General features: G+C 43.9%; 1 protein-coding gene across 2 annotated transcripts in view; it reads left to right on the top strand.

Moving 5' to 3' along the window:
- Positions 1-21,484, top strand: part of COG7 (component of oligomeric golgi complex 7) — a 42,971-nt gene that overhangs the window by 6,337 nt on the left and 15,150 nt on the right. For both annotated transcript variants that reach the window (XM_069984148.1, XM_069984149.1), the window contains exons 3-11: positions 1,528-1,676; positions 1,763-1,879; positions 2,618-2,786; positions 7,687-7,769; positions 10,105-10,227; positions 15,210-15,408; positions 18,636-18,763; positions 20,019-20,173; positions 21,294-21,410. In XM_069984148.1, coding sequence (XP_069840249.1) covers positions 1,528-1,676; positions 1,763-1,879; positions 2,618-2,786; positions 7,687-7,769; positions 10,105-10,227; positions 15,210-15,408; positions 18,636-18,763; positions 20,019-20,173; positions 21,294-21,410 — 1,240 coding nt within the window. The remainder of the gene's footprint in view (positions 1-1,527; positions 1,677-1,762; positions 1,880-2,617; positions 2,787-7,686; positions 7,770-10,104; positions 10,228-15,209; positions 15,409-18,635; positions 18,764-20,018; positions 20,174-21,293; positions 21,411-21,484) is intronic.

Raw genomic sequence — 21,484 nt, 5'->3', positions numbered from 1 at the left:
GGCTCAGATGGGAAGGCTTGTCCATAGGATAGGGGGATAACAGGCTCAGATGGGAAGGCTTGTCCATAGGATAGGGGGATAACAAGCTCAGATGGGAAGGCTTGTCCATAGGATAGGGGATAACATGCTCAGATGGGAAGGCTTGTCCATAGGATAGGGGGATAACAGGCTCAGATGGGAAGGCTTGTCCATAGGATAGGGGGATAACAGGCTCAGATGGGAAGGCTTGTCCATAGGATAGGGGGATAACAGGCTCAGATGGGAAGGCTTGTCCATAGGATAGGGGGATAACAAGCTCAGATGGGAAGGCTTGTCCATAGGATAGGGGATAACATGCTCAGATGGGAAGGCTTGTCCATAGGATAGGGGGATAACAGGCTCAGATGGGAAGGCTTGTCCATAGGATAGGGGGATAACAGGCTCAGATGGGAAGGCTTGTCCATAGGATAGGTGATAACAAGCTCAGATTGGAAGGCTTGTCTATAGGAAAGGGAGATAACATGCCCAGATGGGAAGGCTTGTCCATAGGATAGGGTATAACAGGCTCAGATGGGAAGGCTTGTCCATAGGATAGGGGGATAATAGGCTCAGATGGGAAGGCTTGTCCATAGGATGGGGAGATAACAAGCTCAGATGGGAAGGCTTGTCCATAGGATAGGGGGATAACAGGCTCAGATAGGAAGGCTTGTCCATAGGATAGGGGATAACATGCTCAGATGGGAAGGCTTGTCCATAGGATAGGGGGATAACAGGCTCAGATGGGAAGGCTTGTTCATAGGATAGGGGATAACAGGCTCAGATGGGAAGGCTTGTCCATAGGATAGGGGGATAACAGGCTCAGATGGGAAGGCTTGTCCATAGGATAGGGGGATAACAGGCTCAGATGGGAAGGCTTGTCCATAGGATAGGGGATAACATGCTCAGATGGGAAGGCTTGTCCATAGGATAGGGGGATAACAGGCTCAGATGGGAAGGCTTGTCCATAGGATAGGGGGATAACAGGCTCAGATGGGAAGGCTTGTCCATAGGATAGGGGGATAACAGGCTCAGATGGGAAGGCTTGTCCATAGGATAGGGGGATAACAAGCTCAGATGGGAAGGCTTGTCCATAGGATAGGGGATAACATGCTCAGATGGGAAGGCTTGTCCATAGGATAGGGGGATAACAGGCTCAGATGGGAAGGCTTGTCCATAGGATAGGGGGATAACAGGCTCAGGTGGGAAGGCTTGTCCATAGGATAGGGGGATAACAGGCTCAGATGGGAAGGCTTGTCCATAGGATAGGGGGATACCAGGCTCAGATAGGAAGGCTTGTCCATAGGATAGGGGGATAACAGGCTCAGATGGGAAGGCTTGTCCATAGGATAGGGGGATACCAGGCTCAGATGGGAAGGCTTGTCCTTATGATAGGGGGATAACAGGCTCAGATGGGAACACCCCAATAAGCCCTCCGGTTTGGGCCTATGTAGTTGAGATTCTGGCGACCTCTCTTCACCTCTCATGCAGTGATGTTCATGTTCTCCATAGAGACCAGCCACCAGGCCCTGCAGAACATGCCACGAGTGTTGCGTGACGTGGAGGCTCTCCGGCAAGAAGCGGCTTTTTTGAAGGAGCAGATGATTCTTGTGAAGGAAGATATCAAGAAGTTTGAGCAGGACACGGCGCAGTCTATGCAGGTGAGAAGAGGACATATATCTCGAGAATATTTCCCTCCATGTCACCTCTCTTGACCTGTCTGCTGGTCTGCTGTTTCTCTCTCTAGGTTCTAGTGGAGATGGATAAAGTCAAGACGCGCATGCAGTTGGCTGCGGAATCCCTGCAGGAAGCCGACAAGTGGAGTACACTCAGTGCAGACATTGAGGAGACCTTCAAGACCACGGTAACTTGATGTGTTTGTTTCCTTTTATATGTTGTAGTTGAATCTCAGCGTTAAGGAGGTTGATGTACATTATTACATCTCAGCACAGGGCATTGGAAGAAAGCAGCTGTGTTTTTTTTCTAAGCGCTACAAAAACATGGCCACTTTTCCCCCTCTCTTGTCTCCAGATTGGGTGGAGTTTGAAGCCCGTTCCATTGAAGTAAATGGAGCTTAATTGCAAACCACACCTGAATTGGAGACAAGAGTGGGGCAGAAGGGGCCATGTTTTGTAGCGCTGGATAACCCCTTTAAGTGGGTCCTGTCACTTTAAGAAAATATCCCAACCGGTCAGTAGAATGAGCCAGGAGAGGAACGCATCTTTCCTGGCTCCGTGTCATGTAATGAAGATGGATTTACAATGTACGTCTCGGCTGTGGGCACAGAAGCATGTGAGCTCATTCTAGCGATCCCTAGTATGTGTCTGTAATTTTTTAAAGCAACAGGTACACATTAAATGGATTCTGTAAAGGAGATAGACTCCTTTGCTACTGTGTGGTTGGCAGACAGACCTTCAGGTAGTGATATGTCCTCTACTGAGTGGTCAGGTCACATGACTATTACAGACAATCATGTTATGGTCATATGATGTGACATCTCAGCGGACATGACATTACTACCTATAAGTCTGTCTCAGAAAACTTATTGTATTATCCCTATGTGAGTGCAATAAGACGAGCCTAATGTCCTTCTACTTTCCAGAATATAAGTGTGATTTCTGAGAAGCTGACCAGTATGCAGGTGAGCCTCGCTATGCTGGTGGATACCCCAGATTACTCCGAGAAGTGTGTATACCTGGAGGCCCTGAAGAACCGCCTGGAAGCCATGTGCAGCCCCCAGATAGTGGCAGCATTTAATAACCAGTCTACAGGTAGGTAAAGAGTGGGTTCTCTGTAACATAGGGCATATAGCAGTCTGCTGGAACCATCCAGAGAACGTGGATTAAAAATGGCAAGAGATGCCAACAATCTGTCAGCAGAGGGGGTGATTTTTCTGGTACAAGTCTTTTGTTTCCTGCCGACCATTCATCATTCCATGCTGCGTAGGGAATAATGTGCATGTCCTATGCTGACAGATGCATTGTAATGGGGGTAATCTAGCTGTTCATTGTTTAACCACTGTTTGCACTTTTTATCCCTTGACCTCACTCGGAGCCTTGAAGGCATGTTCCTAAGGATGGGAACACAGTGTGCTTTATGCTGTGCAATATTCTTTATTACATACCACATGTCACATATGTGGGTCTTCCATTGTATAAAGGGGAAGTCTAGTCTGAGACAGAACTCTGGCGCTAGCGGTCTTTTTACAGAGGAGAGCGGCTTGCATTACACAGATTAGGATCACAGATCTGACTCTGAGGATCCTCTATACTAGATAGTTTTAGTAAAGACCCAGTTATCTGGTTCTGGGTCAGGTGATGCTGTGTTTGTGGCAGCACTTGGTCAGAGTAGGGGTTTGGATAGCACTGCAGTTTCGGACATAAAATGGTGATGTCACGATCTGACTCCCAGAGTCGAGTCGTGACATCACCATGTTATCCAGGAAGGGACATCACTATGTTATCCAGGAAGTGAAGCCTTGATGCATCCTTGAAAAATGTAAGCACATGACTAAAAGAAATTCAGATCCCAGACCAGACCCTTAAAGGCAACCTGTCACTATGAAAATGCTACCTAAGCTATCAACATCATGTTATAGAGCAGAAGGAGCCGAGCAGAGTGATATATATCTTTATGGGAAAAGCTTTAGTATAACTTTTACATTATTAAAAGGAATCTCTGATCAATCTGATCAGTTCTTCCTGCTCTATAACATAAGGTATATAGATTAGTAGCATTGTCTTGTAACAAAATCCCTTTAAAATCAGTCAGACCTCCTAATGAATGTTACCCAAGACTAGACCCATGAAAGAAATCAGACTGCAGACCTGGTTGTTAAAAGGAATTTGTTTACCAGAATAGACCTTTAAAATTAAACAGACCCCAGACCAGCCCCCTGAAATCAATCTGAAATCAAACCAAAATTCATTTAGGCCCCAGACCAGACAAAAAAAAAGTCTAGGTCCACCAGCTCAGTAGCCCTGCTGTATAGGATGTCCTTATGTTCTAGTGGCAATAACTTGTTTGGACAGCAGGTGGCACTGTTGCACTAAATAATTTCTTCTTTCAGCTCCGATAAACTGATAAGTTCACAATACAGAGCCAGGGTTTGGGTTTATTTAAATTAACGTATAAGTAATTGGGACAGCTTCCTCCAACGAATAAGTAATTGGGAAAGCTTCCTCTACATTAGAGGGACAGAAGTTGGGCAGATTACATCTATAAGATTTCTATAGATAAAGAGGGCTCAATAGGTCTGGCAGACACTTATTTCCCTCCTCACAAACCGTAATGCTTGGAACATACCCTATTTCCCTGAAAATAAAGCATAGTGCAGGATTTACAGGATAGCTTAAAATAAGGCATCTCCCAAAAGTAAGACCCCCACTGCCACACTGCAAGGGGGGGGGGATTATATTGGTTTTATCTGGTTATACTGGTTTGAGATGACAACTACTATACAGTATATAATAAATGTTTACAATTCTGTTGAGTGTTGATTCTTCTGCATGGAAAAAATAAGACATCCCCTGAAAATAAGACCTAGGGAGCAAAAATTAATATAAGACACTGTCTTATTTTCGGGGAAACACAGTAGCTGGAGCTCAAACAGCCTCCTTTTTAATGTAAAAGCAGAGTAGTTGCCATTGCCAGAAGAAAAGAAATGACTGATGGCTGGGAATGGACATTGGTGGCTCCAAGTGTAGTCTGGCCAATAAGTTACACTCACAACTGTTCTTAAAGCTACAAGCTTATGATGTAACCCCAGTCTTAGACTTAAAGGGGTTCTCTGGGATCACACAAAAAAAAATAATGAAACGGAAATGTGATCAAATATGAAAAGACATTCTTCACCTGATAGATCCCTATCTGCTCTTATGCTGCTGCGCGGGATGACTTGTCCGCTAGTCATACAAAACCGATGCAGCCAATCACTGGCCTCTGTGGTCTTGTACCATATTCCACTCAGCCAGTGTTTAGCTGCATCACTCCTATGGGTATACAGCTCAATATTGCTGCTGACAAATAAACAAATAACAGCAGGGAATTCCTGAAGCGGAGGAGGATATATCAGGTGAATAATGGTTGTTTTGCTATTTTATCACCTTTACTTCCTTTTTTTTTCATATTTAAATGATCTTGGAAAACCCCTCTAACTTTCTATTTAAATCATCTTTTATGAGTAAAGCTGCTTGTATGCAGACAACTGTATAGGTACACAATATATAGAGCTCAATGCTTGTGCCCTGTCCAAGGCAGAACACAGAATCCCTTTCCACTGACAAGGTTATATTGCCCTATATAATATTATTACCATCTGTGATCTCCACTATAATAATGGGGACATTTACTCCACCATCTGCCTTGTGTGTATAGCACCAAACATGTGTGATGTAATCGGAGCCAGTTTACATTTTTCCCATAAATATATATATATATATATATATATATATATTTTATAATATATACAGTTGTTCCTATACCGTAGGGGCTATTACGTTACCTATTGTTTGGGCTCTTCTGAAGACTGAACTTGGCGTCTTTAGTAATCTGGCCCCTTTGCCCCACTCTTGTCTTCAGAAAACTCAAAAATAACAGGTAATTTAATAGCCCCTACAATAAAAGAGCAATTCTAGAAATTTAATGGAACAGGCTGGGGCACATTTCAGGTTTCTTCCCAAGTGAATGGCGCTATAGGTAGCTCGCATGTGTTTTACTATACACATGTATTCAACAGTCTGCTGACATATCTTTCTTCTATCACTGCAGTAGTCTGTGTATGGACGGGATCAGTCCTTAAAGGGGTATGCCAGTGAAAATGTTTTTAAATTGCTTCTTATGAAAAATCCAGTCTTCCAGTACTTATCAGCTGCTGTATGTTGTGCAGGAAGTGGTGAATTCTTTCCAGTCTAACACAGCGCTCTCTGCTGCCACCTCTGTCCATGTCAGGAACTGTCCAGAGCAGAAGCAAATTTTATAGAAAACCACTCCTGCTCTGAACAGTTCCTGACATGGACAGAGTTGGCAGCAGAGAGCACTGTGTCAGACTGGAAATAATACACCACTTCGTGCAGGACATACGGCAGCTGATAAGTTTATTTACAGTGAAAGGGCTTTAGTATTGATCCCTTAGTATTAACCATCAATATCAGATTGGTGTGGGTCTCATTCCAAGCATTTCCACTAATCAGCTGATTAAAGGGGCCGCAGGACTCTACAAGCAATGTAGTCTCTTTATAGCTTTCCAGACACAGCAGGGTATAATGGGAGGACAATCATGGCAGCCAGATAGGCTTTGACAACACATCATCAGGGTCAGATGAATGCCATAGGAGAGGTACACTCTGCATCTAACCACTAGATGGGCATCTATACTGCTATGTATGGACCTGGCCTAATTCCAGAGCCTACTGTGTACACCTGGATCTGAGATATTTTTCATACAAGTATATTGGAAAGCGTTTAACTTTATTAACAACATCTCATAGACAAACAGTAAAAAAAAAATTAAATACCCCTTATATGATTGTAGGTGTTTTATTACTGTAGATACTATTAAATAGCCTATTCTTTTAGGACTAATACGTTTATATAAGAAGATTACATACCGCGGCACTTTACCTTAAAAGCTTCATCTTTATTGTGTCCAAAAACACATAACAGGAGGTAGAGAAACACACACTCCCTGTCGACTGTTTCGCGCTATCAAGTGCTTTTTTAAGGCAGGAAGGAAAAAGCACTTGATAGCGCGAAACAGTTGGTAGGGAGTGTGCGTTCCTCTACGTCCTGTTATGTGTTTTTGGATACAATAAAGATGAAGCTTTTAAGGTGAAGTGCCGCGGTATATAATCTTGTAAATACCATACTTATATGGACCTATGTGTTAAGCTGAGCACCACCTGCAGCACTGATGAGATGTTATTGTACACCTGACTGAGCACAAAAATAGCTGAGAGCATGGGTGGCAATAAGTGTAACAGGCCAGATTACACATCACGCTACGGGAGTCACCTGTGCTATCTGGTCCTCTTAATGCAACTTGTATGGTGATCATAAAAGAGACAGAGGGCCTTATGGATTGCCTGTAATTCAGATATACAAGATACATAGGCGTACGAATATTGTGCTATATATTATAATATAAAGGGCGCAATCCTCTCCCGGCTCTGTGATGAGTTGTGCTCACAATGTAAGTCTATGGAGCCTGACTCTTTCACTGACACCGAGCAGGGAGCGAACTGTGCTGCAGCGTAATCCTCTCCCTGCTCGTTCTCCCGATCGGTATAGGTCTGAACACTAAGACCCAGACTGATCAAAACTTTTGGCATGTCAAAAAAAAATTTAAACCCCAGGTACAATTTAGGGACTGAAAGAAGATCAGATGTAAATCACAGTTTCTATGGGTTACATAAAGAAATAGGATATGATATATGTCAGCTCCCTGAGGAAGCACACTGTTCTGTGTGAAACCCGTTGGAAGTTGTTCCATCTGTATCGGCCACTATACTGATTGTAATGACGTCTCTCTGTGATTTATTTGTCCATACAATGTAGGAGCGGGCTAGCATTAATCTATATAGACTTAATTCTATGATATATGTATTTATTGTATTTTTTTTAGCTCTCATGCCGATTCTGACCCACCCCTTGTGTTTTTTCTATTATATTCAGACCAGGCAAAAATGTTTGTGAAGGTGTTCAGCGAGATTGACAGGATGCCACAATTGCTGGCGTACTACTACAAGTGCTACAAGGTATGTATTTTTCTGCAGTGTAATAAAGTGAATGACACAGTTATACTCAATAGCGTGCAGACTGTAGGAGGTGTGCTGTGCCAGCTACCACATTGGTACAGTACATACTGTACTGTCCTTGCCCTGTGCAAGCTTTACAGGTGTAGAAATTTGCCGCGACCCCTTCATCGCTAACGCAGGTGGAGATAATTTAAAGTGGGTCACTGCCGGTAATACTGAAGGGAATAATCCAATAATCCAATATTCCCTATAAAACAAGGGGTCCTTTTCTTCCGCCGTGTGGTAAGAACTTGACCGTACCCTCTTGACTTCAGTCCAGTACTGTGCAACATTGTCTTGCAGCCTGCTCAGAATCACCATCTATCAGCCATAGCATAGGTATACTGAGGACCAGAAAGCCTGTTCATTACATGGACGGCTCATTGATAACATTGGGCTTGTAGGAGACCGTGGTGGGCAGGTTCCTCTAATCCAGCGCTTCTCAAACTTTTTCTATTGGAACCTCACCCAACAGACCAAGGTAATGCCTGGGCCTCACCAGACTGACCAAGAGGATGCCTGGGCCTCACCATCTGTGATGGAAGTCCATTTAAAAGCTGGAAATAATGCTAGGGCTACCTTTCACCTGTCTCCCAAGCTCTATATACTAATAAAGCACAAAATAAGTTAACAATGTTGCTAAAATGGAGATTTTGGAGGACTGTGCAGATCATAGTTACTTTGGTAAATAACTGGCTCCCCAGCTGGGCCTCACCAACAACTAGGGGGCGCCTTACTGTTTGAGAAGCACTGCTCTAATCAGCAGGGTTGGGGCTTTCTGAACAAGACAACCCCTGAAGGGTTCTATAAGATCAGTGGTCGTCAGCTTTTGTGACACCACTACTTGCATGCCCTAACAGAGGCAGAACACCTTCACAGCAGCCTGACAGTATTAGTATTTGCTAGTAATAGATTGGAGACGAAGCCTCCTACTTGGGTGTTCACTTAGCATTAGATCAGCGTTCCCCAAACTTTTGTAACTAAAAGTGTCACTGTCGTTTTGCCATCATATGCCATCATATGCCATCATCTGCATTCAAAAAGCCTTTTCCCGGGTCCCCCCTCCTCTCTCTCATTCACTGCTTATTATCAGGAAATCTTGACTCTTTTACATCAGTCGAGCCCTGTGTAACCTATGAAGAGGGAAGGGGGGAGGAGGGAGATTAGTCACCAGCAGAGAACAAAGGATTACACAGCAGGACCTGAGTGAAAGCCGGTTTTCAGAGGTCAGTACTGACTTAAGAGGAGATAGCTGGTGATGTAGCTGTAAATTAACTCTTTGTTGTCCTGTTTTGGTGCCTCATCCCCCTCCACCCCTCCCCTCTCCATAGAGAACAGTGAAGACAGGGGGGAGAGCTTCAAACTGCCTTTTCATGATAAAAATGCATTTTTTCGGCTAATAAACCCAATTACAAAGTTTCTTAAAATTGCCTGGACTATTGATTTCTAAAAAAAAATTTAAACGACAGTGACTCTTTAAGAGTCATATTAAACTGTAAAGCAATTGTAGTCCCTCACCAATTACTAGAGACAGCCAGTAGAATCGCATGGCTGAGCTCTTCTCTCTCTGGCTTGCTCCTCTCCTTATGACGTGCGATTTTTTTTGTAGACTCTGTCTCCTGTAGTGAGCTGGGAAAGAAGCGCTCGGCTATACGCATCAGCCGCCTTGTTCTTACTATTGGTGGGCACACTGCAAATGCTAACATATAGGCATAATGTAGATATTTTTCATACTGCTTAGAAAAGTTAAGGCTCTAAGCACACCACGTGATCTAATAGTGTGTACCATGCCACCATGGTTAGGTGACCCCCAACAGGATAGACTCTGCACTATGTATACATAGAGAGAAGCCTCTCCTGGGATAACAATAAGTGGGATCCAGCTTGCACAGGACTCAGACATGACGCTTTAGGGTCTCTTGATGTCAGTGAGTGGCTTTTCTGACCCTTTGGTTGTGGGCGAAGGCCAACAGGGTGGCATATTGCCAGTGGTTGGCATATTGCCCCACAGCGCTGGGATCCTATAAACAAGAGCAACATGTGCAGGGAGTCTGTGTCTTCTCATCATGCTAGCACAGGTTACCTCCACAAACTTCACCATACTCATAGGTTATTTGTCATTGTATGAATTCTCCAGGAGCAGGGAGTGCTGTGAGTGTTTATCTCTGCACAGCGCTGCTGAACATGTTGGTTCTATATAAGCAAAAGATATAAATGCATAGGCTGTTGTTATATTATGTCCTCCAGCGTAGCCATCTTCACTCTTATGTATTGCTATTTCTGTCTTCCCCACTAGGTTCAGCTGGTAACAATATGGCAGGAACTTTGTCAGAGCGAGATGTCCCTGGATCGGCAGCTGACAGAGTTCTATGACACCTTGCTAAGTGCATGGCACACTCAGCTTCAGTGGGTCTCCCAGGTAAGTGGCATCTCACCTACTCATAGTCCTGAGGACAGATTGATCATGCTGGTGCTGATCTTCCAGTCTGGAAACCGATGGTCGCTGGAAATCAAGAATGTAGAGCTGGAGCTGGATTACAGTGTATTTCGTGTTATGATAACTGATAATGTTCATTGTTCGTTCAGAACATGTTGTTCCGTGACTTTTAGTAAAATCTTTATAGATGTTTGATGACCACTGTATGTACCCGTACCTGATATACCTTAAGAGTAGCTTCACACGTACCATATTGCAGCGGATTGATGGTGCGGATCCTCAGCAGATTTGATCTAAATAACTGAACTGGGATCAAATTTGCACCATCAAATCTGCTGCGGATCCTGTCGGCAGGAACGCACCCTAAGGCTATGTGCACACTGCGTAAGAGACCGTCCATTCTGTGACCCGGTCGGTACTGCAGTACCAGCCGGATGACCTTTCAAGCTGCATCCGTGGAGCCGCTCACTCTATAGTGTGCACTGACAAGGTTTTCACTGAATAGCGGCTGCAGAAAACTGACATGTCAGTTGTTTGCGGCGCCGCTAGGGATCCCGGACGGAGCGTATACTATGTATATACGCTCCGGCTGGGATCACATAGGCAGCAAAGACGCGTATATTTTCGTAATAATTACGGCTGTTGTACAACGGCTGTGGTTTTACGAAAATATACGTTGTGTGAACATAGCCAAAGAAATGCGAAAGAAAGCAATATTGCAAGTGCATTATAGTTTATAGTTCTCTCGCTATCAAGTTGACAGCGGTTGCCTAGGATCCCGACCACCACTATCAGCCATGATAGCAGTGGCTGGGCATTGACGGGACTGATGGTCGGGAGCTGGTAAGTATACTTTTACTTATCTTATGTCTCCCTCATGTCCCACATGTCTCCAGGGCTTGGATTGTCCCCGGAATCGTGTGTGATGTAAGGGAGACACAGCAGAGCCAAGCACATTCAGCTCAGCCCCCGCCATTGAGATTGGGACATGGTAGACCGAAGAGTATGTGGGGAGATTGGACAGATCCTTTAAGTAATTGAAACCAGCACTAGCCAATGAACCCAATTCCTACAAGGACATGAAGCGTTCTCAGGCTTCTGCATCCAGTGTTGCAGGCAGTCCCAGGTCCAGTTGTATGCCATTAGGACATCATTAGACATCTCCCTATAATTCGCACCATTTCCTGCCACTATTTGGGCCATTTCTTCACCTAAATACTGGCACAGATCAATTGATAAATTCTCCCCAGAGGGCAAAGAATCCCATGTAGTAGCCACATGGCTATGTCAGCATGAAGAGGAGTCTAGCATGCACGGAAATATACACTGGGAGGGACAGCGGTAAACCAAATGCCGAGTATGAAATAATAAAGTCAGGTGTGCTGATTCCATGGAGAACATGGCCGCCTCCTTTATTACATGCTCTCTAACAATATATACAAAACGATCCTCTTAGATCTTAGTGGTAGACTAGCCAAGCCAGAAACATGCAAGAGGATGATTTTGTATGTATTTGTAGAGAGCATGTAATAAAGGAGGCGGCCATGTTTTTACAGGGAATCGACGTGCCGTACTTTGTTGATACAAAGAGTTAGTACATCTCTCTATCCATGCAGGCGGCAATCCTGACACAACCAAAGGAAGTGGTTGTCTGGCTGATGTGTAATATTTATATACTTTTAACCACCTATACCTTGTATCCTCTTCTGTGGTACAAGCAGAATGAAGCGTCGCACACCCACACCAATCACAACAACAGTGTCCATGTTTGATGATTGCTGAAGGTCGCTGCACTCCACTCTCTTTGGCAGACCAATAGAGTACGAATAGATTGGTAGTGAGCATGTATGGTCGCAGCCCCATAATAGAGGTTAGAGCGCCATTTTTCATATACAGAACTCCAAACCCATGGATGGTTTTTAGAGAACCAACTCTGTGACCAAGCAAAATCAGGCTTTTTAAAAGAAGTTAGCCAGGATAAAAAAAACGTAGCTTCTTTCTTGCAAAAACAGCACCCCCCCCTTTCCCAGCTTGTGTGCGGTATTACAATTCAGCTCCATTAACTTTAATAGAACTGAACTTACAAAACCCCACATCCAAACGGAGGACAAGAGTGGTGCTGTTTGTAGAAGGCCATGTTTTCTAAGCCTGGATAACCCCTTTAATGGTTGATATAATTTATATCAGAGATTGAACATTGGCCACATTTTCACATTCACTTTACATAGAGGTGAATTGTAGTTGACATTGGGCAAAACACATGCAAAGAAAGCGGTCACATAATGTCATCGCAGCGAATAAGGCGTAATTGAAAATGTCAGCCGTCCAGGAGTTTAAGGTGAGTCCCTGGGAAGCGGAAAGCATCGATTGTAATGCAAATTGGCTGGAGCCCCGTCATGATCCTTGCTTGACTGCTCAGCAAATCTCAGCTCCGTCTAGATATAAGCACTTGATAAGTTTTATGACCTGTCCGCTGGGCACCTGCAGTCTGAACCTGATGTTCTAATGGATCCTTCCTTCACTTATCTGATGTGACTGCACGTTCCCACAGCTGCATTACTCCCATTATGTTCCCCAGCCCCTTATAGGATATAGGCCATCGTATCCCCCTACCCTGCCGTCTAGACCTGCTGTAAAACGAGAAATAATCCTCCCCTCCCATAATACAGTCATAGGCTTTACATTTTATGACGGTTTTCTTTCATGGTATTTTATAATCTTTTTAATGTGTGGAGACCTCCTAGATGGCTATCGGGCCTGCGGGAATGTAAGGTAGATAGGCATCTCTTTTGCCCTTGACACTAATAGTCGTTCAGCCACTTTAAGGCACCTGGACCTTTTGTACTATGCAATTTACAACAGGTTTACAAGCAGTTTTCTTTATACTCTATAGAGGAAAAAAAGTAGCTAATAAAACTTCCAAGAAATGCCTGGATGTAGTAGAAAAGAAATGGCGAGGAAATTGCTTTACTGCAGTGATATCGTATTTCTAGGAGCAGTTTCATCTGTAAGATGTTAAAAGTTATTGATCAGAGTGGGTGTCACTGCTGAGACCCGCTCTGATCAGGAGATACGGCCGGGAAGAGATTATGGCAGCAGCGTGATCCTCTTCCTGGCCGACCTCTCATTCTGTCAGTTTTTTCTCATAGACTTACATTGATAAATATTGATGGAATGAATGGCCGCCCAGGGAGAGGATCGCACTGCTGCCATGATCTCTCCCTGGCTGTATCTCCTGATCAGAGCGGGTCTCAGCAGTGATAACCACTGTAATCAATAACTTTAAAAATGTATTTTTAGTGACAGGTATCCTTTAAGTTAAGGCCCCCATACAGTTAAGCATGTGTTGACCATATTAGCGAACCAATTCAGTATTCATTAACACTCGGCCAAGCATAGTGTTTTTGCTTTTGTAAGTAAAATGACACCTGTTATCCTTATATAATGTGATCTGCTGCTATTCATTTATATGCCATTGTGCTTGGTCCCTGACCCACCCTTTCCCGTGAGCTTTAATAGATAGTGCCATGTATAAAGGGGGTTACCCCTCCATTCATCTATGTGAGAGAACTGAGGAGACTCCAGTTTGCCTTAAAGGGGTCCTTTGAACTATTCCCAATACGAAGGGTCACTTGAAGAGATGAGCGAACCGGGTTCGGATTCAAGTCCATCCGAACCCGAACGTTCGGCATTTGATTAGCGGTGGCTGCTGAACTTGGATAAAGCTCTAAGGTTGTCTGGAAAACATAGATACAGCCAATGACTATATCCATGTTTTCCACATAGCCTTAGGGCTTTTATTCAACTTCAGCAGCCACCGCTAATCAAATGCCGAACGTTCGGGTTTGGATGGACTCGAGCATGCTCCAGGTTCGCTCATCTCTAGTCACTTGACAATAAATTGATTATAAAGTGACGTTCTGCCGGGACCTGAATGACTGTTTTCTGTATGGAAACCTGGCAGTAAGTTTTCATGTTCCCTGCAGCACCACAGCTGGTGAAATGAAGCATTGCACTTTGTCTATACATGTCAGTGCATTGTTTGTGTAATACAGGACAGGTCCTTCAGAGAGAGGGAGATGCTCTTTGTAACCACTTTTTGCCTTGTAGAGAGGACCCCATTTCAAATGGGTATTATAAACTAGAAACCCCTCACATGTCAGATAGGTGACTATGGCTGTGGGAGTGGTTGTGGCAACTGTATCGGTTAAATTGTAATGTTTTCCTCTTGACTGTATTAGATGTTCTGTGTATTATATTACTAGTACATTGCATTGCCTGCCTCGTGGCAGCTGAATGGGTTAACCCACTGCATCCAGGACGGTGACCGATATCCAGAAGGCACAGACGGCGCAGTGATCACCCGAGGGTCTCATTCAGATTTATTAAAAATGTGCATGAAGGCCGGCACAATAAATGCCGTTCTTTATCCTGACTCTCGCTTTTTTCCCCTCCTTTAAAATTCTAGGATTTCTACAGTGTCAGCAGTTTTTCATTAGCCCCCTGCTCTGTGTCGACATGCATGTCCTGTCCTATAGGTTGTGTTTTACAGGGTAGATCCTAATGTTATAAGCCATCATACCCAATCATGCAATAACCTGTGTATCCTACTAAGATCCGTCAACAGCAGCCTGTTGGTTTCTGGTATTAATAAATATATATTTACATATTTTAGACATAATACTATTATATAATAATATATAGTCTATAGCAGGAATGGGGAACCTTGGCTCTCCAGCTGTTGCAAAACTACAACTCCCATCATGTCTGGACAGCCAATGCTAAAGCTTTGTCTGTCCAGACATGATGGGAGTTGTAGTTTTGCAATAGCTGGAGGGCCAAGGTTCCCTACCCCTGGTCTATTGGGTGGTCAGCCCTCAGGATTACCTTATTCTAGGGCTTCTGGATGAAGGGGGTTACTTGTCCTTTATACACACATCACAGGCTTTGTATTCTTCTTACAGATATTTAAGAAGCCCCATGAAGTGGTGACCGTTCTGCTGATACAGACGCTAGCCGCCATGGTGCCGTCTATCCCCGTGTGTCTCAGCACAGCCATGGAGAGGACCAGTCAAGAACATAAGCTCACTACATTGCTGGAGCTTTTCCAGGCCACCGGGCACTTTGCTAAGGCTCTGGAAGCTGCCATCATGCCCCATATTGGTAAGCTGGCATGGACTTTATATGTAACTGATGAATATTATGGCTGAGGTTGTCACATCAGCACATCCCCTATTAAGGTACATAGAAGAGAGTCCCCCACTACTCTATTAAAGGTGTTTTCAGGGGTTGTCCCACTATTAAAGGGGTACTCTGGAGACTTAACAAAACTATTTTTTTAATTTGGCTAATACATTACTATAATAAAGTTATATTTACTTTGTAGTATAACTTTATTTCAAAAAGTATGATTTTTTTATATACATATATATTTCCATTGACTGGCAGCAGTAAGGGGCGACACGGCCCCCTTAATGTTGTGCTGGGAACTGCAGGGCTATCTAAGCCCTACAATTCCCGATTTAAGTGCTACAGTTCCCTGCTTTGCTCAAGGGATGCTGCACAGTGGTCTACAGAGCTGGATCCCATCCCCCCCATGTACTGTATATTCTTATACATTAAAAAAAAAAGTGATATGACAAAGTAAATAATCCATAGAAGTCCAGCATCAGCCCTACACTTCTCAGCAGTATCTCAGACTCCGTCCACATGAGCTGTGATGGGGCCTTCTCTTTGAGGCCATAAAATGATCCCATTCTGATCAGAGCTTTTGGATCCTGTTATCCCGATTGCTGGGGATGGAGGCAACAGTCAGACCCCCCTTTCCTCCAGCAGTAATTGTAGCTAAGGGATAAGTTTTCATGGTGGGCCAACCCCTTTCATCTAGCTAACCTATCCTTAGGATCAGATTAGAGGGTGTCCCAACACCCTCACTCATCTAAAGGCCTTATTCCACGGAACGATTATCGTTCATAAACTCGCTCCAACGACCGCTCGTTAACGATAATCGCTTCGTGGAATTGGTGTAAACGAGCGAACGACAAAGGCGAAATCGTTATACTGTCGTTCAAAATAGTTTTTCAGCATGTCGAAAAAAAGTGGTTGGTCTTTGAGAGGTAATTCGCTAATCGGTTTGTAAAACTAGAAATTTTTCAGTCGTTCGTAAAAAGGTTTAAAAAAAAGTAGGTGTGTCGTATGGTCATGATCACCCCAATGAACGTTTTAAACGACCATGTAACGACCGCAAAATAATCGTTACACTACATATATCGTTCACGTTATGTGTTATCGTTCACTAAAAAATATCGTTTAGTGATCGTTAACGAGCGGTCGTTGGAGCGAGTTCCATGGAATAGGGCCTTAACTGAGGATGCCTTGTGGCCTCTACCTTGTTTCCCAGGCACAGTGCCATACATTTTGTGGTGTTTGTGCCTGGTACTGCAGCTCAATGGCATTTGAATTTGGAAAGCATGACAACTACAAAATGTATGGCACTATGCTGGGTGAACATAGAATATGCGAAGACATTGCTGGATCAACACAGCCCCTTCAGTCAGTGGGCGCTTTTAAAAGTCGGACCCCCACCTATCCTGGGGATAAACCATCAGTATTGAAATTCTATAAAACTCATTTAACCACTTGCTCAGTGGACCCAAGTTCTTCCAATTGATGGGCCATCAAGCCACACCATACCACACCATGCCACCCTGCCCTGACCGTGTTGTTTAGACACTGGGCTAGAAAAACTTACTGAGTATTCCTAGCTACGAATCTATGGGGAAACTATGAACTTCTTGTTCCCATTAACAATGTATAAATTACCTAATATTCTGTGGACTAGAAGCAAGGTTGTGTTGTAAGATGTGGGGAGGAACGTTCCTGTGCTCCAGGAGTGCTGTCAGGCCTTGTTCAGGTGCTGTCATGCTCTGTTTCTCCTTAAAGCGCCTTGTTCTTGGCTCACAGACATAGGCATAGTCAATAACATTGGCCCATAGCCACAGTGAAAGTTGTAAGAACACAACGGCACCCGGCTCCGCTCCTTCCTGTGACCGGAGTTAACTCTTCAGCTGCCGGGCTTTGCTGAGCTCTGGATTCTGTCCCCCTATGTAGACATAATCATTGTAAATGCTGCATGCGGCCTTTTTGGTAGATTTATGGGTCTACTTTATAGGGGATTGGAAAGTTTTTAAATGCCAAGAAATCCAATCTGTGTCTAGATATAATGTAAGGGTATATTCACGCGTACTATATATGGGGCAGATCATTGACTTACCAGCAGAAAACCACAGAATATATAGTATATGTGAGCATACTCTTATAGCGGATGGAGCTGAATGCCTCTGTATGGGCATAGCGTTAAAGGGCTTTTGTATAAAATATATATATATATATATATATATATATATATATATATATACACTCTTTAAAGTAAGCCATCAATATCCAATCATTCGGGGGGTTGACTTCCGGCGCCCCTGTCGATCTGACTGCGACGGCCACGGTGCTTATGCGAATACTGTTGCGCTTTCACATCCTACCTGTAGCGGCAGCTCAGCCCCATTGACTTCAGTCAGTAATATCTCTACAAGATCGGTACGCGATGACCTCCTTTCCAGCAGTATTAGATTAGAGAGTCCTAATAGAGTCAAACAAGTTCTGCAAGAGAGTTACATGAACTTTACAAGAAAGCGATGTTTGATCACATGCCCTGTACCCAACGAAGTGTATCATATGGGAATACGTGACCCCTTAACCTAAAAAGATAACCGTGCCAGTAACAGAGTAAACAATTGGAGACAAGGCCATACAGCAGGTAACCATTGAAGTAAATTAGATGGAGGAAACTCTCCATGTGCTTTGGAGGATACCCCCAGCGCTCCCCAGAATCTACATTCTGAGTTAATAGAAGCCTCTTATGTTGTATCTGTGGCTTCTATAAGTGGGATATGTATGTATATATATATATATATATATATATATATATATATATATATGTATATATACAGCTGATTCCTCCGTCCTCCTAATACGAGAGTGATATTTTTCTTGGCCAAGGAGCAGCTGGCGGAGTTGGATACAGACCAGAGATCTGTGCTTAGGATGAGGACACTTGAGGTGCTAGAAGAAATCTGACAAGAAGCCATGAAGCTTTGTAGAGGAAGGAATGTAGAGCGGTCGCTCATTGCATCCTAAGTGTGGCAATGACCCTGACGCCTCCTTACCCATCTTATTGCATTCCTTCTCTACTATGGCCCGATATCGGTGGCATCGTGCCCAAAGGCCATTGTGGTGACCAGAAATGTCAATGATAATAAGCAGATGGCAACAAATACCAATACAGACTGTATTTTAACCCCATGTAATCTTATATTTATTGTCTTGTCTGTCAGGGGAGCACAACATTGTGAAGGTGACGGAGCTGGTGGAGGCCGTGTATGGAGCCTATAAGCCTTTCCAGCTGCAGTACGGGAGCCTGGAGGAATCACATCTTCTTATCCAACTGAGTGCCATTCCCCTGGTGAGACATAGTAACATCTTTCTTCTCATCCCATGTACTTGGGGATGTACAGTGTTTTGGCACACCTATAATCAGCCTATTATTGCCTTGTATCAGATGAAGTGCGTATACAGCCCTATTCCTCGTAGCCTTTACAGCTACTGCCAGCTATTGCCACCTTATAGCTATTGTCACCTGACATGTCATAATACAATGGAATTCACATATAGGGAGAGATTTATCAAACATTGTGTAAAGTGAAACTGGCTCAGTTGCCCTTAGCAACCAATCAGATTCCTCCTTTCATTTTCTAAAGAGTCTGTGAGGAATGAAAGGTGGAATCTGATTGGTTGCTAGGGGAAACTGAGCCAGTTTCACTTTACACCATGTTTGATAAATCTACTCCAAATGCTTTAAAGTTGTTGTCCAAGTTTAGAGAATAGCCACACAATACTGTGTGTGTCCATGACCTGTGTCTGGTATTGCTGTATTCTGTTAAAGGGGTACTCCAGCAGAAAAAAAATCAAATCAACTGGTTTCAGAAAGTTATATCAAGTTGTAATTTACTTCTATTAAAAAAAATCTCCAGTCTTCCAGTACTTACCAGCTGCTGTATGTCCTGCAGGAAATGGTGTATTCTCTCCAGTCTGACACAGTGCTCTCTGCCGCCACCTCTGTCCATGTCAGGAACTGTCCAGAGCAGCAGCAAATCCCCATAGAAAACCTCTCCTGCTCTGGACAGTTCCTGACATGGACAGAGGTGGCAGCAGAGAGCACTGTGTCAGACTGGAAAGAATACACCACTTCCTGCAGGACATACAGCAGCTGATAAGTACTGGAAGACTGGAGATTTGTAAATAGAAGTAAATTACCAATCTGTATAACTTTCTGACAGCAGTTGATCTGAAAGAAATGTTGTTGTTTTTTGCATAAATTACCCCTTTAATACTTTCCAATCGATAAATATGGATCTGGCTGATGAAAATAGCCACTCATTCTATTGAGCCTATGTAGCCATTGTTACCCAATGGGCCCACAGTTACCAAAGCTGGATTGTCTGACACCTCTCTAAGTAAAGGATTTATTCAGAGTATTGCCCCTGGTGTATAATAAGTCAGAGGGACAGCAATGTACTAGCAGAGTATGTTTCTGTAGCTATACATAGGATGTTATCCTTCTGTGCATGTACAGGTTCTCTGGCATCTGTGTGTAGGAATAGCACCATTGCTTGCGTCATCACTTAAGTTCTATCTAACATATAGCTCATGTCCTACAGGAACACGGCGAGGCTCTAGACTGCGTCCAGGAGCTCTCACACTCTGTGTCTCGGCTCTTCAGCCTGGCGTCGGGTGCAGTAGAGCGATGCATCAAGCTGACAGATGGGCTGGGGGTGTGCGGCCTGCTGCAGGCCCTGCAGTCTCTGTTTAAAAAGTGAGTATGGTCATCAGGGAATATATACAGAAAAGAGGGACCAGCCCCATGTATGGATATGGAAAAGTGGTGGCCTAATGTTCCCAACTGGAGACTCTTCAACTCTCATTATACCCCGATTTCTAAAGGGTCTGGGCATGCTGCAGCTGGAAAGCCACAGGTTGGGGAACACTCTTTTATAAGACACCCCCTTTACAGTGTCATTATCGTTTCGATTTTTTTTGCAGAAATCATTAGTCCAGGCGATTTTAAGAAACTTTGTAATTGTATTTATTAGGCAAATATGCCATTATCTGCATTCAAGAAGACTTTCCCCAGGTCCCCCCCCCCTCCCTTCTCTCCTCTCTCTCATTCACTGCCCATTATCAGGAAATCTCGGCTCTTTTACATCAGATGTGCTCTGTGTAACCTATGGAGAGGGGAGGGGGGAGGAGGGACAGCAGAGAACAAAGAATTACACAGTGGGAGCTGTGTGAAAGCTGCTATTCAGAGGTCAGAGAGGTCAGTGCTGACTTCAGAGGAGATAGCCCGGTGATGTAGCTGTAAATAAACTCTTTGTTGTCCTGTTTTGGTGCCTCATCTCCCTCCACCCTCCCCTCTCCATAGAGAACCATGAAGACAGGGGGGAGAGCTTCAAACTGCTTTTTCATTATAAAAATGCATTTTTCGGCTAATAAACCCAATTACAAAGTTTCTTGAAATCGCCTGTACTATTGATTTTTGCACTTTAAGCATAGTAAAAGGAAAGCAGTTGGCTATTGCTGAGGATTTTTATTTCTCAAGGACTCCGTACGCCCATAGGACTTGTGTCCGTTATAGCATCAAGTCATTTAATGTCACCGTGTTGCATCAGCACCATGTCCCAGACATTGTAGTAATTGGCAACATTACAAAACGGGCATAGTGCCAGGATCTTTCAGCCACGACTGATTTATCGGGGGAAAGTTTGAGCATCAGCATTTACTGGCATGGCTGTTGTCAAACAAAGGCAAAGCCCAGTTTTGCTTACTTCCCGCTCACTAGCTGGCAGCGTCAGGGTGTCCTGACATCCAGGTGTGAAGAAGCCGTCACGTCACAGCTCCGCTCCAACGCCATTTACTTGTTGTGCTTTATTTCCCAGATACGTGTCGGATTTCACAAACACTCTGCAGTCAATAAGGAGGAAATACAAGCTGGACAATGTCCCTGCTGATTCTTTATTCTTGGAGGATTGGACGGCCTTCCAGCACTCAGTCAGGTAGAGGTCCTCAGGATTGGCGTCTCTGTATGTGAACGCAGCTAAGGATTTCCTATGTGTCTATAGATAGGTCC

The sequence above is a fragment of the Dendropsophus ebraccatus genome, chromosome 9 (assembly GCF_027789765.1).
Source record: "Dendropsophus ebraccatus isolate aDenEbr1 chromosome 9, aDenEbr1.pat, whole genome shotgun sequence".
NCBI lineage: Eukaryota > Metazoa > Chordata > Amphibia > Anura > Hylidae > Dendropsophus > Dendropsophus ebraccatus.
Note: the sequence above shows the minus strand (reverse complement) of the source record. Positions and strands in the feature narration are given on the sequence as shown.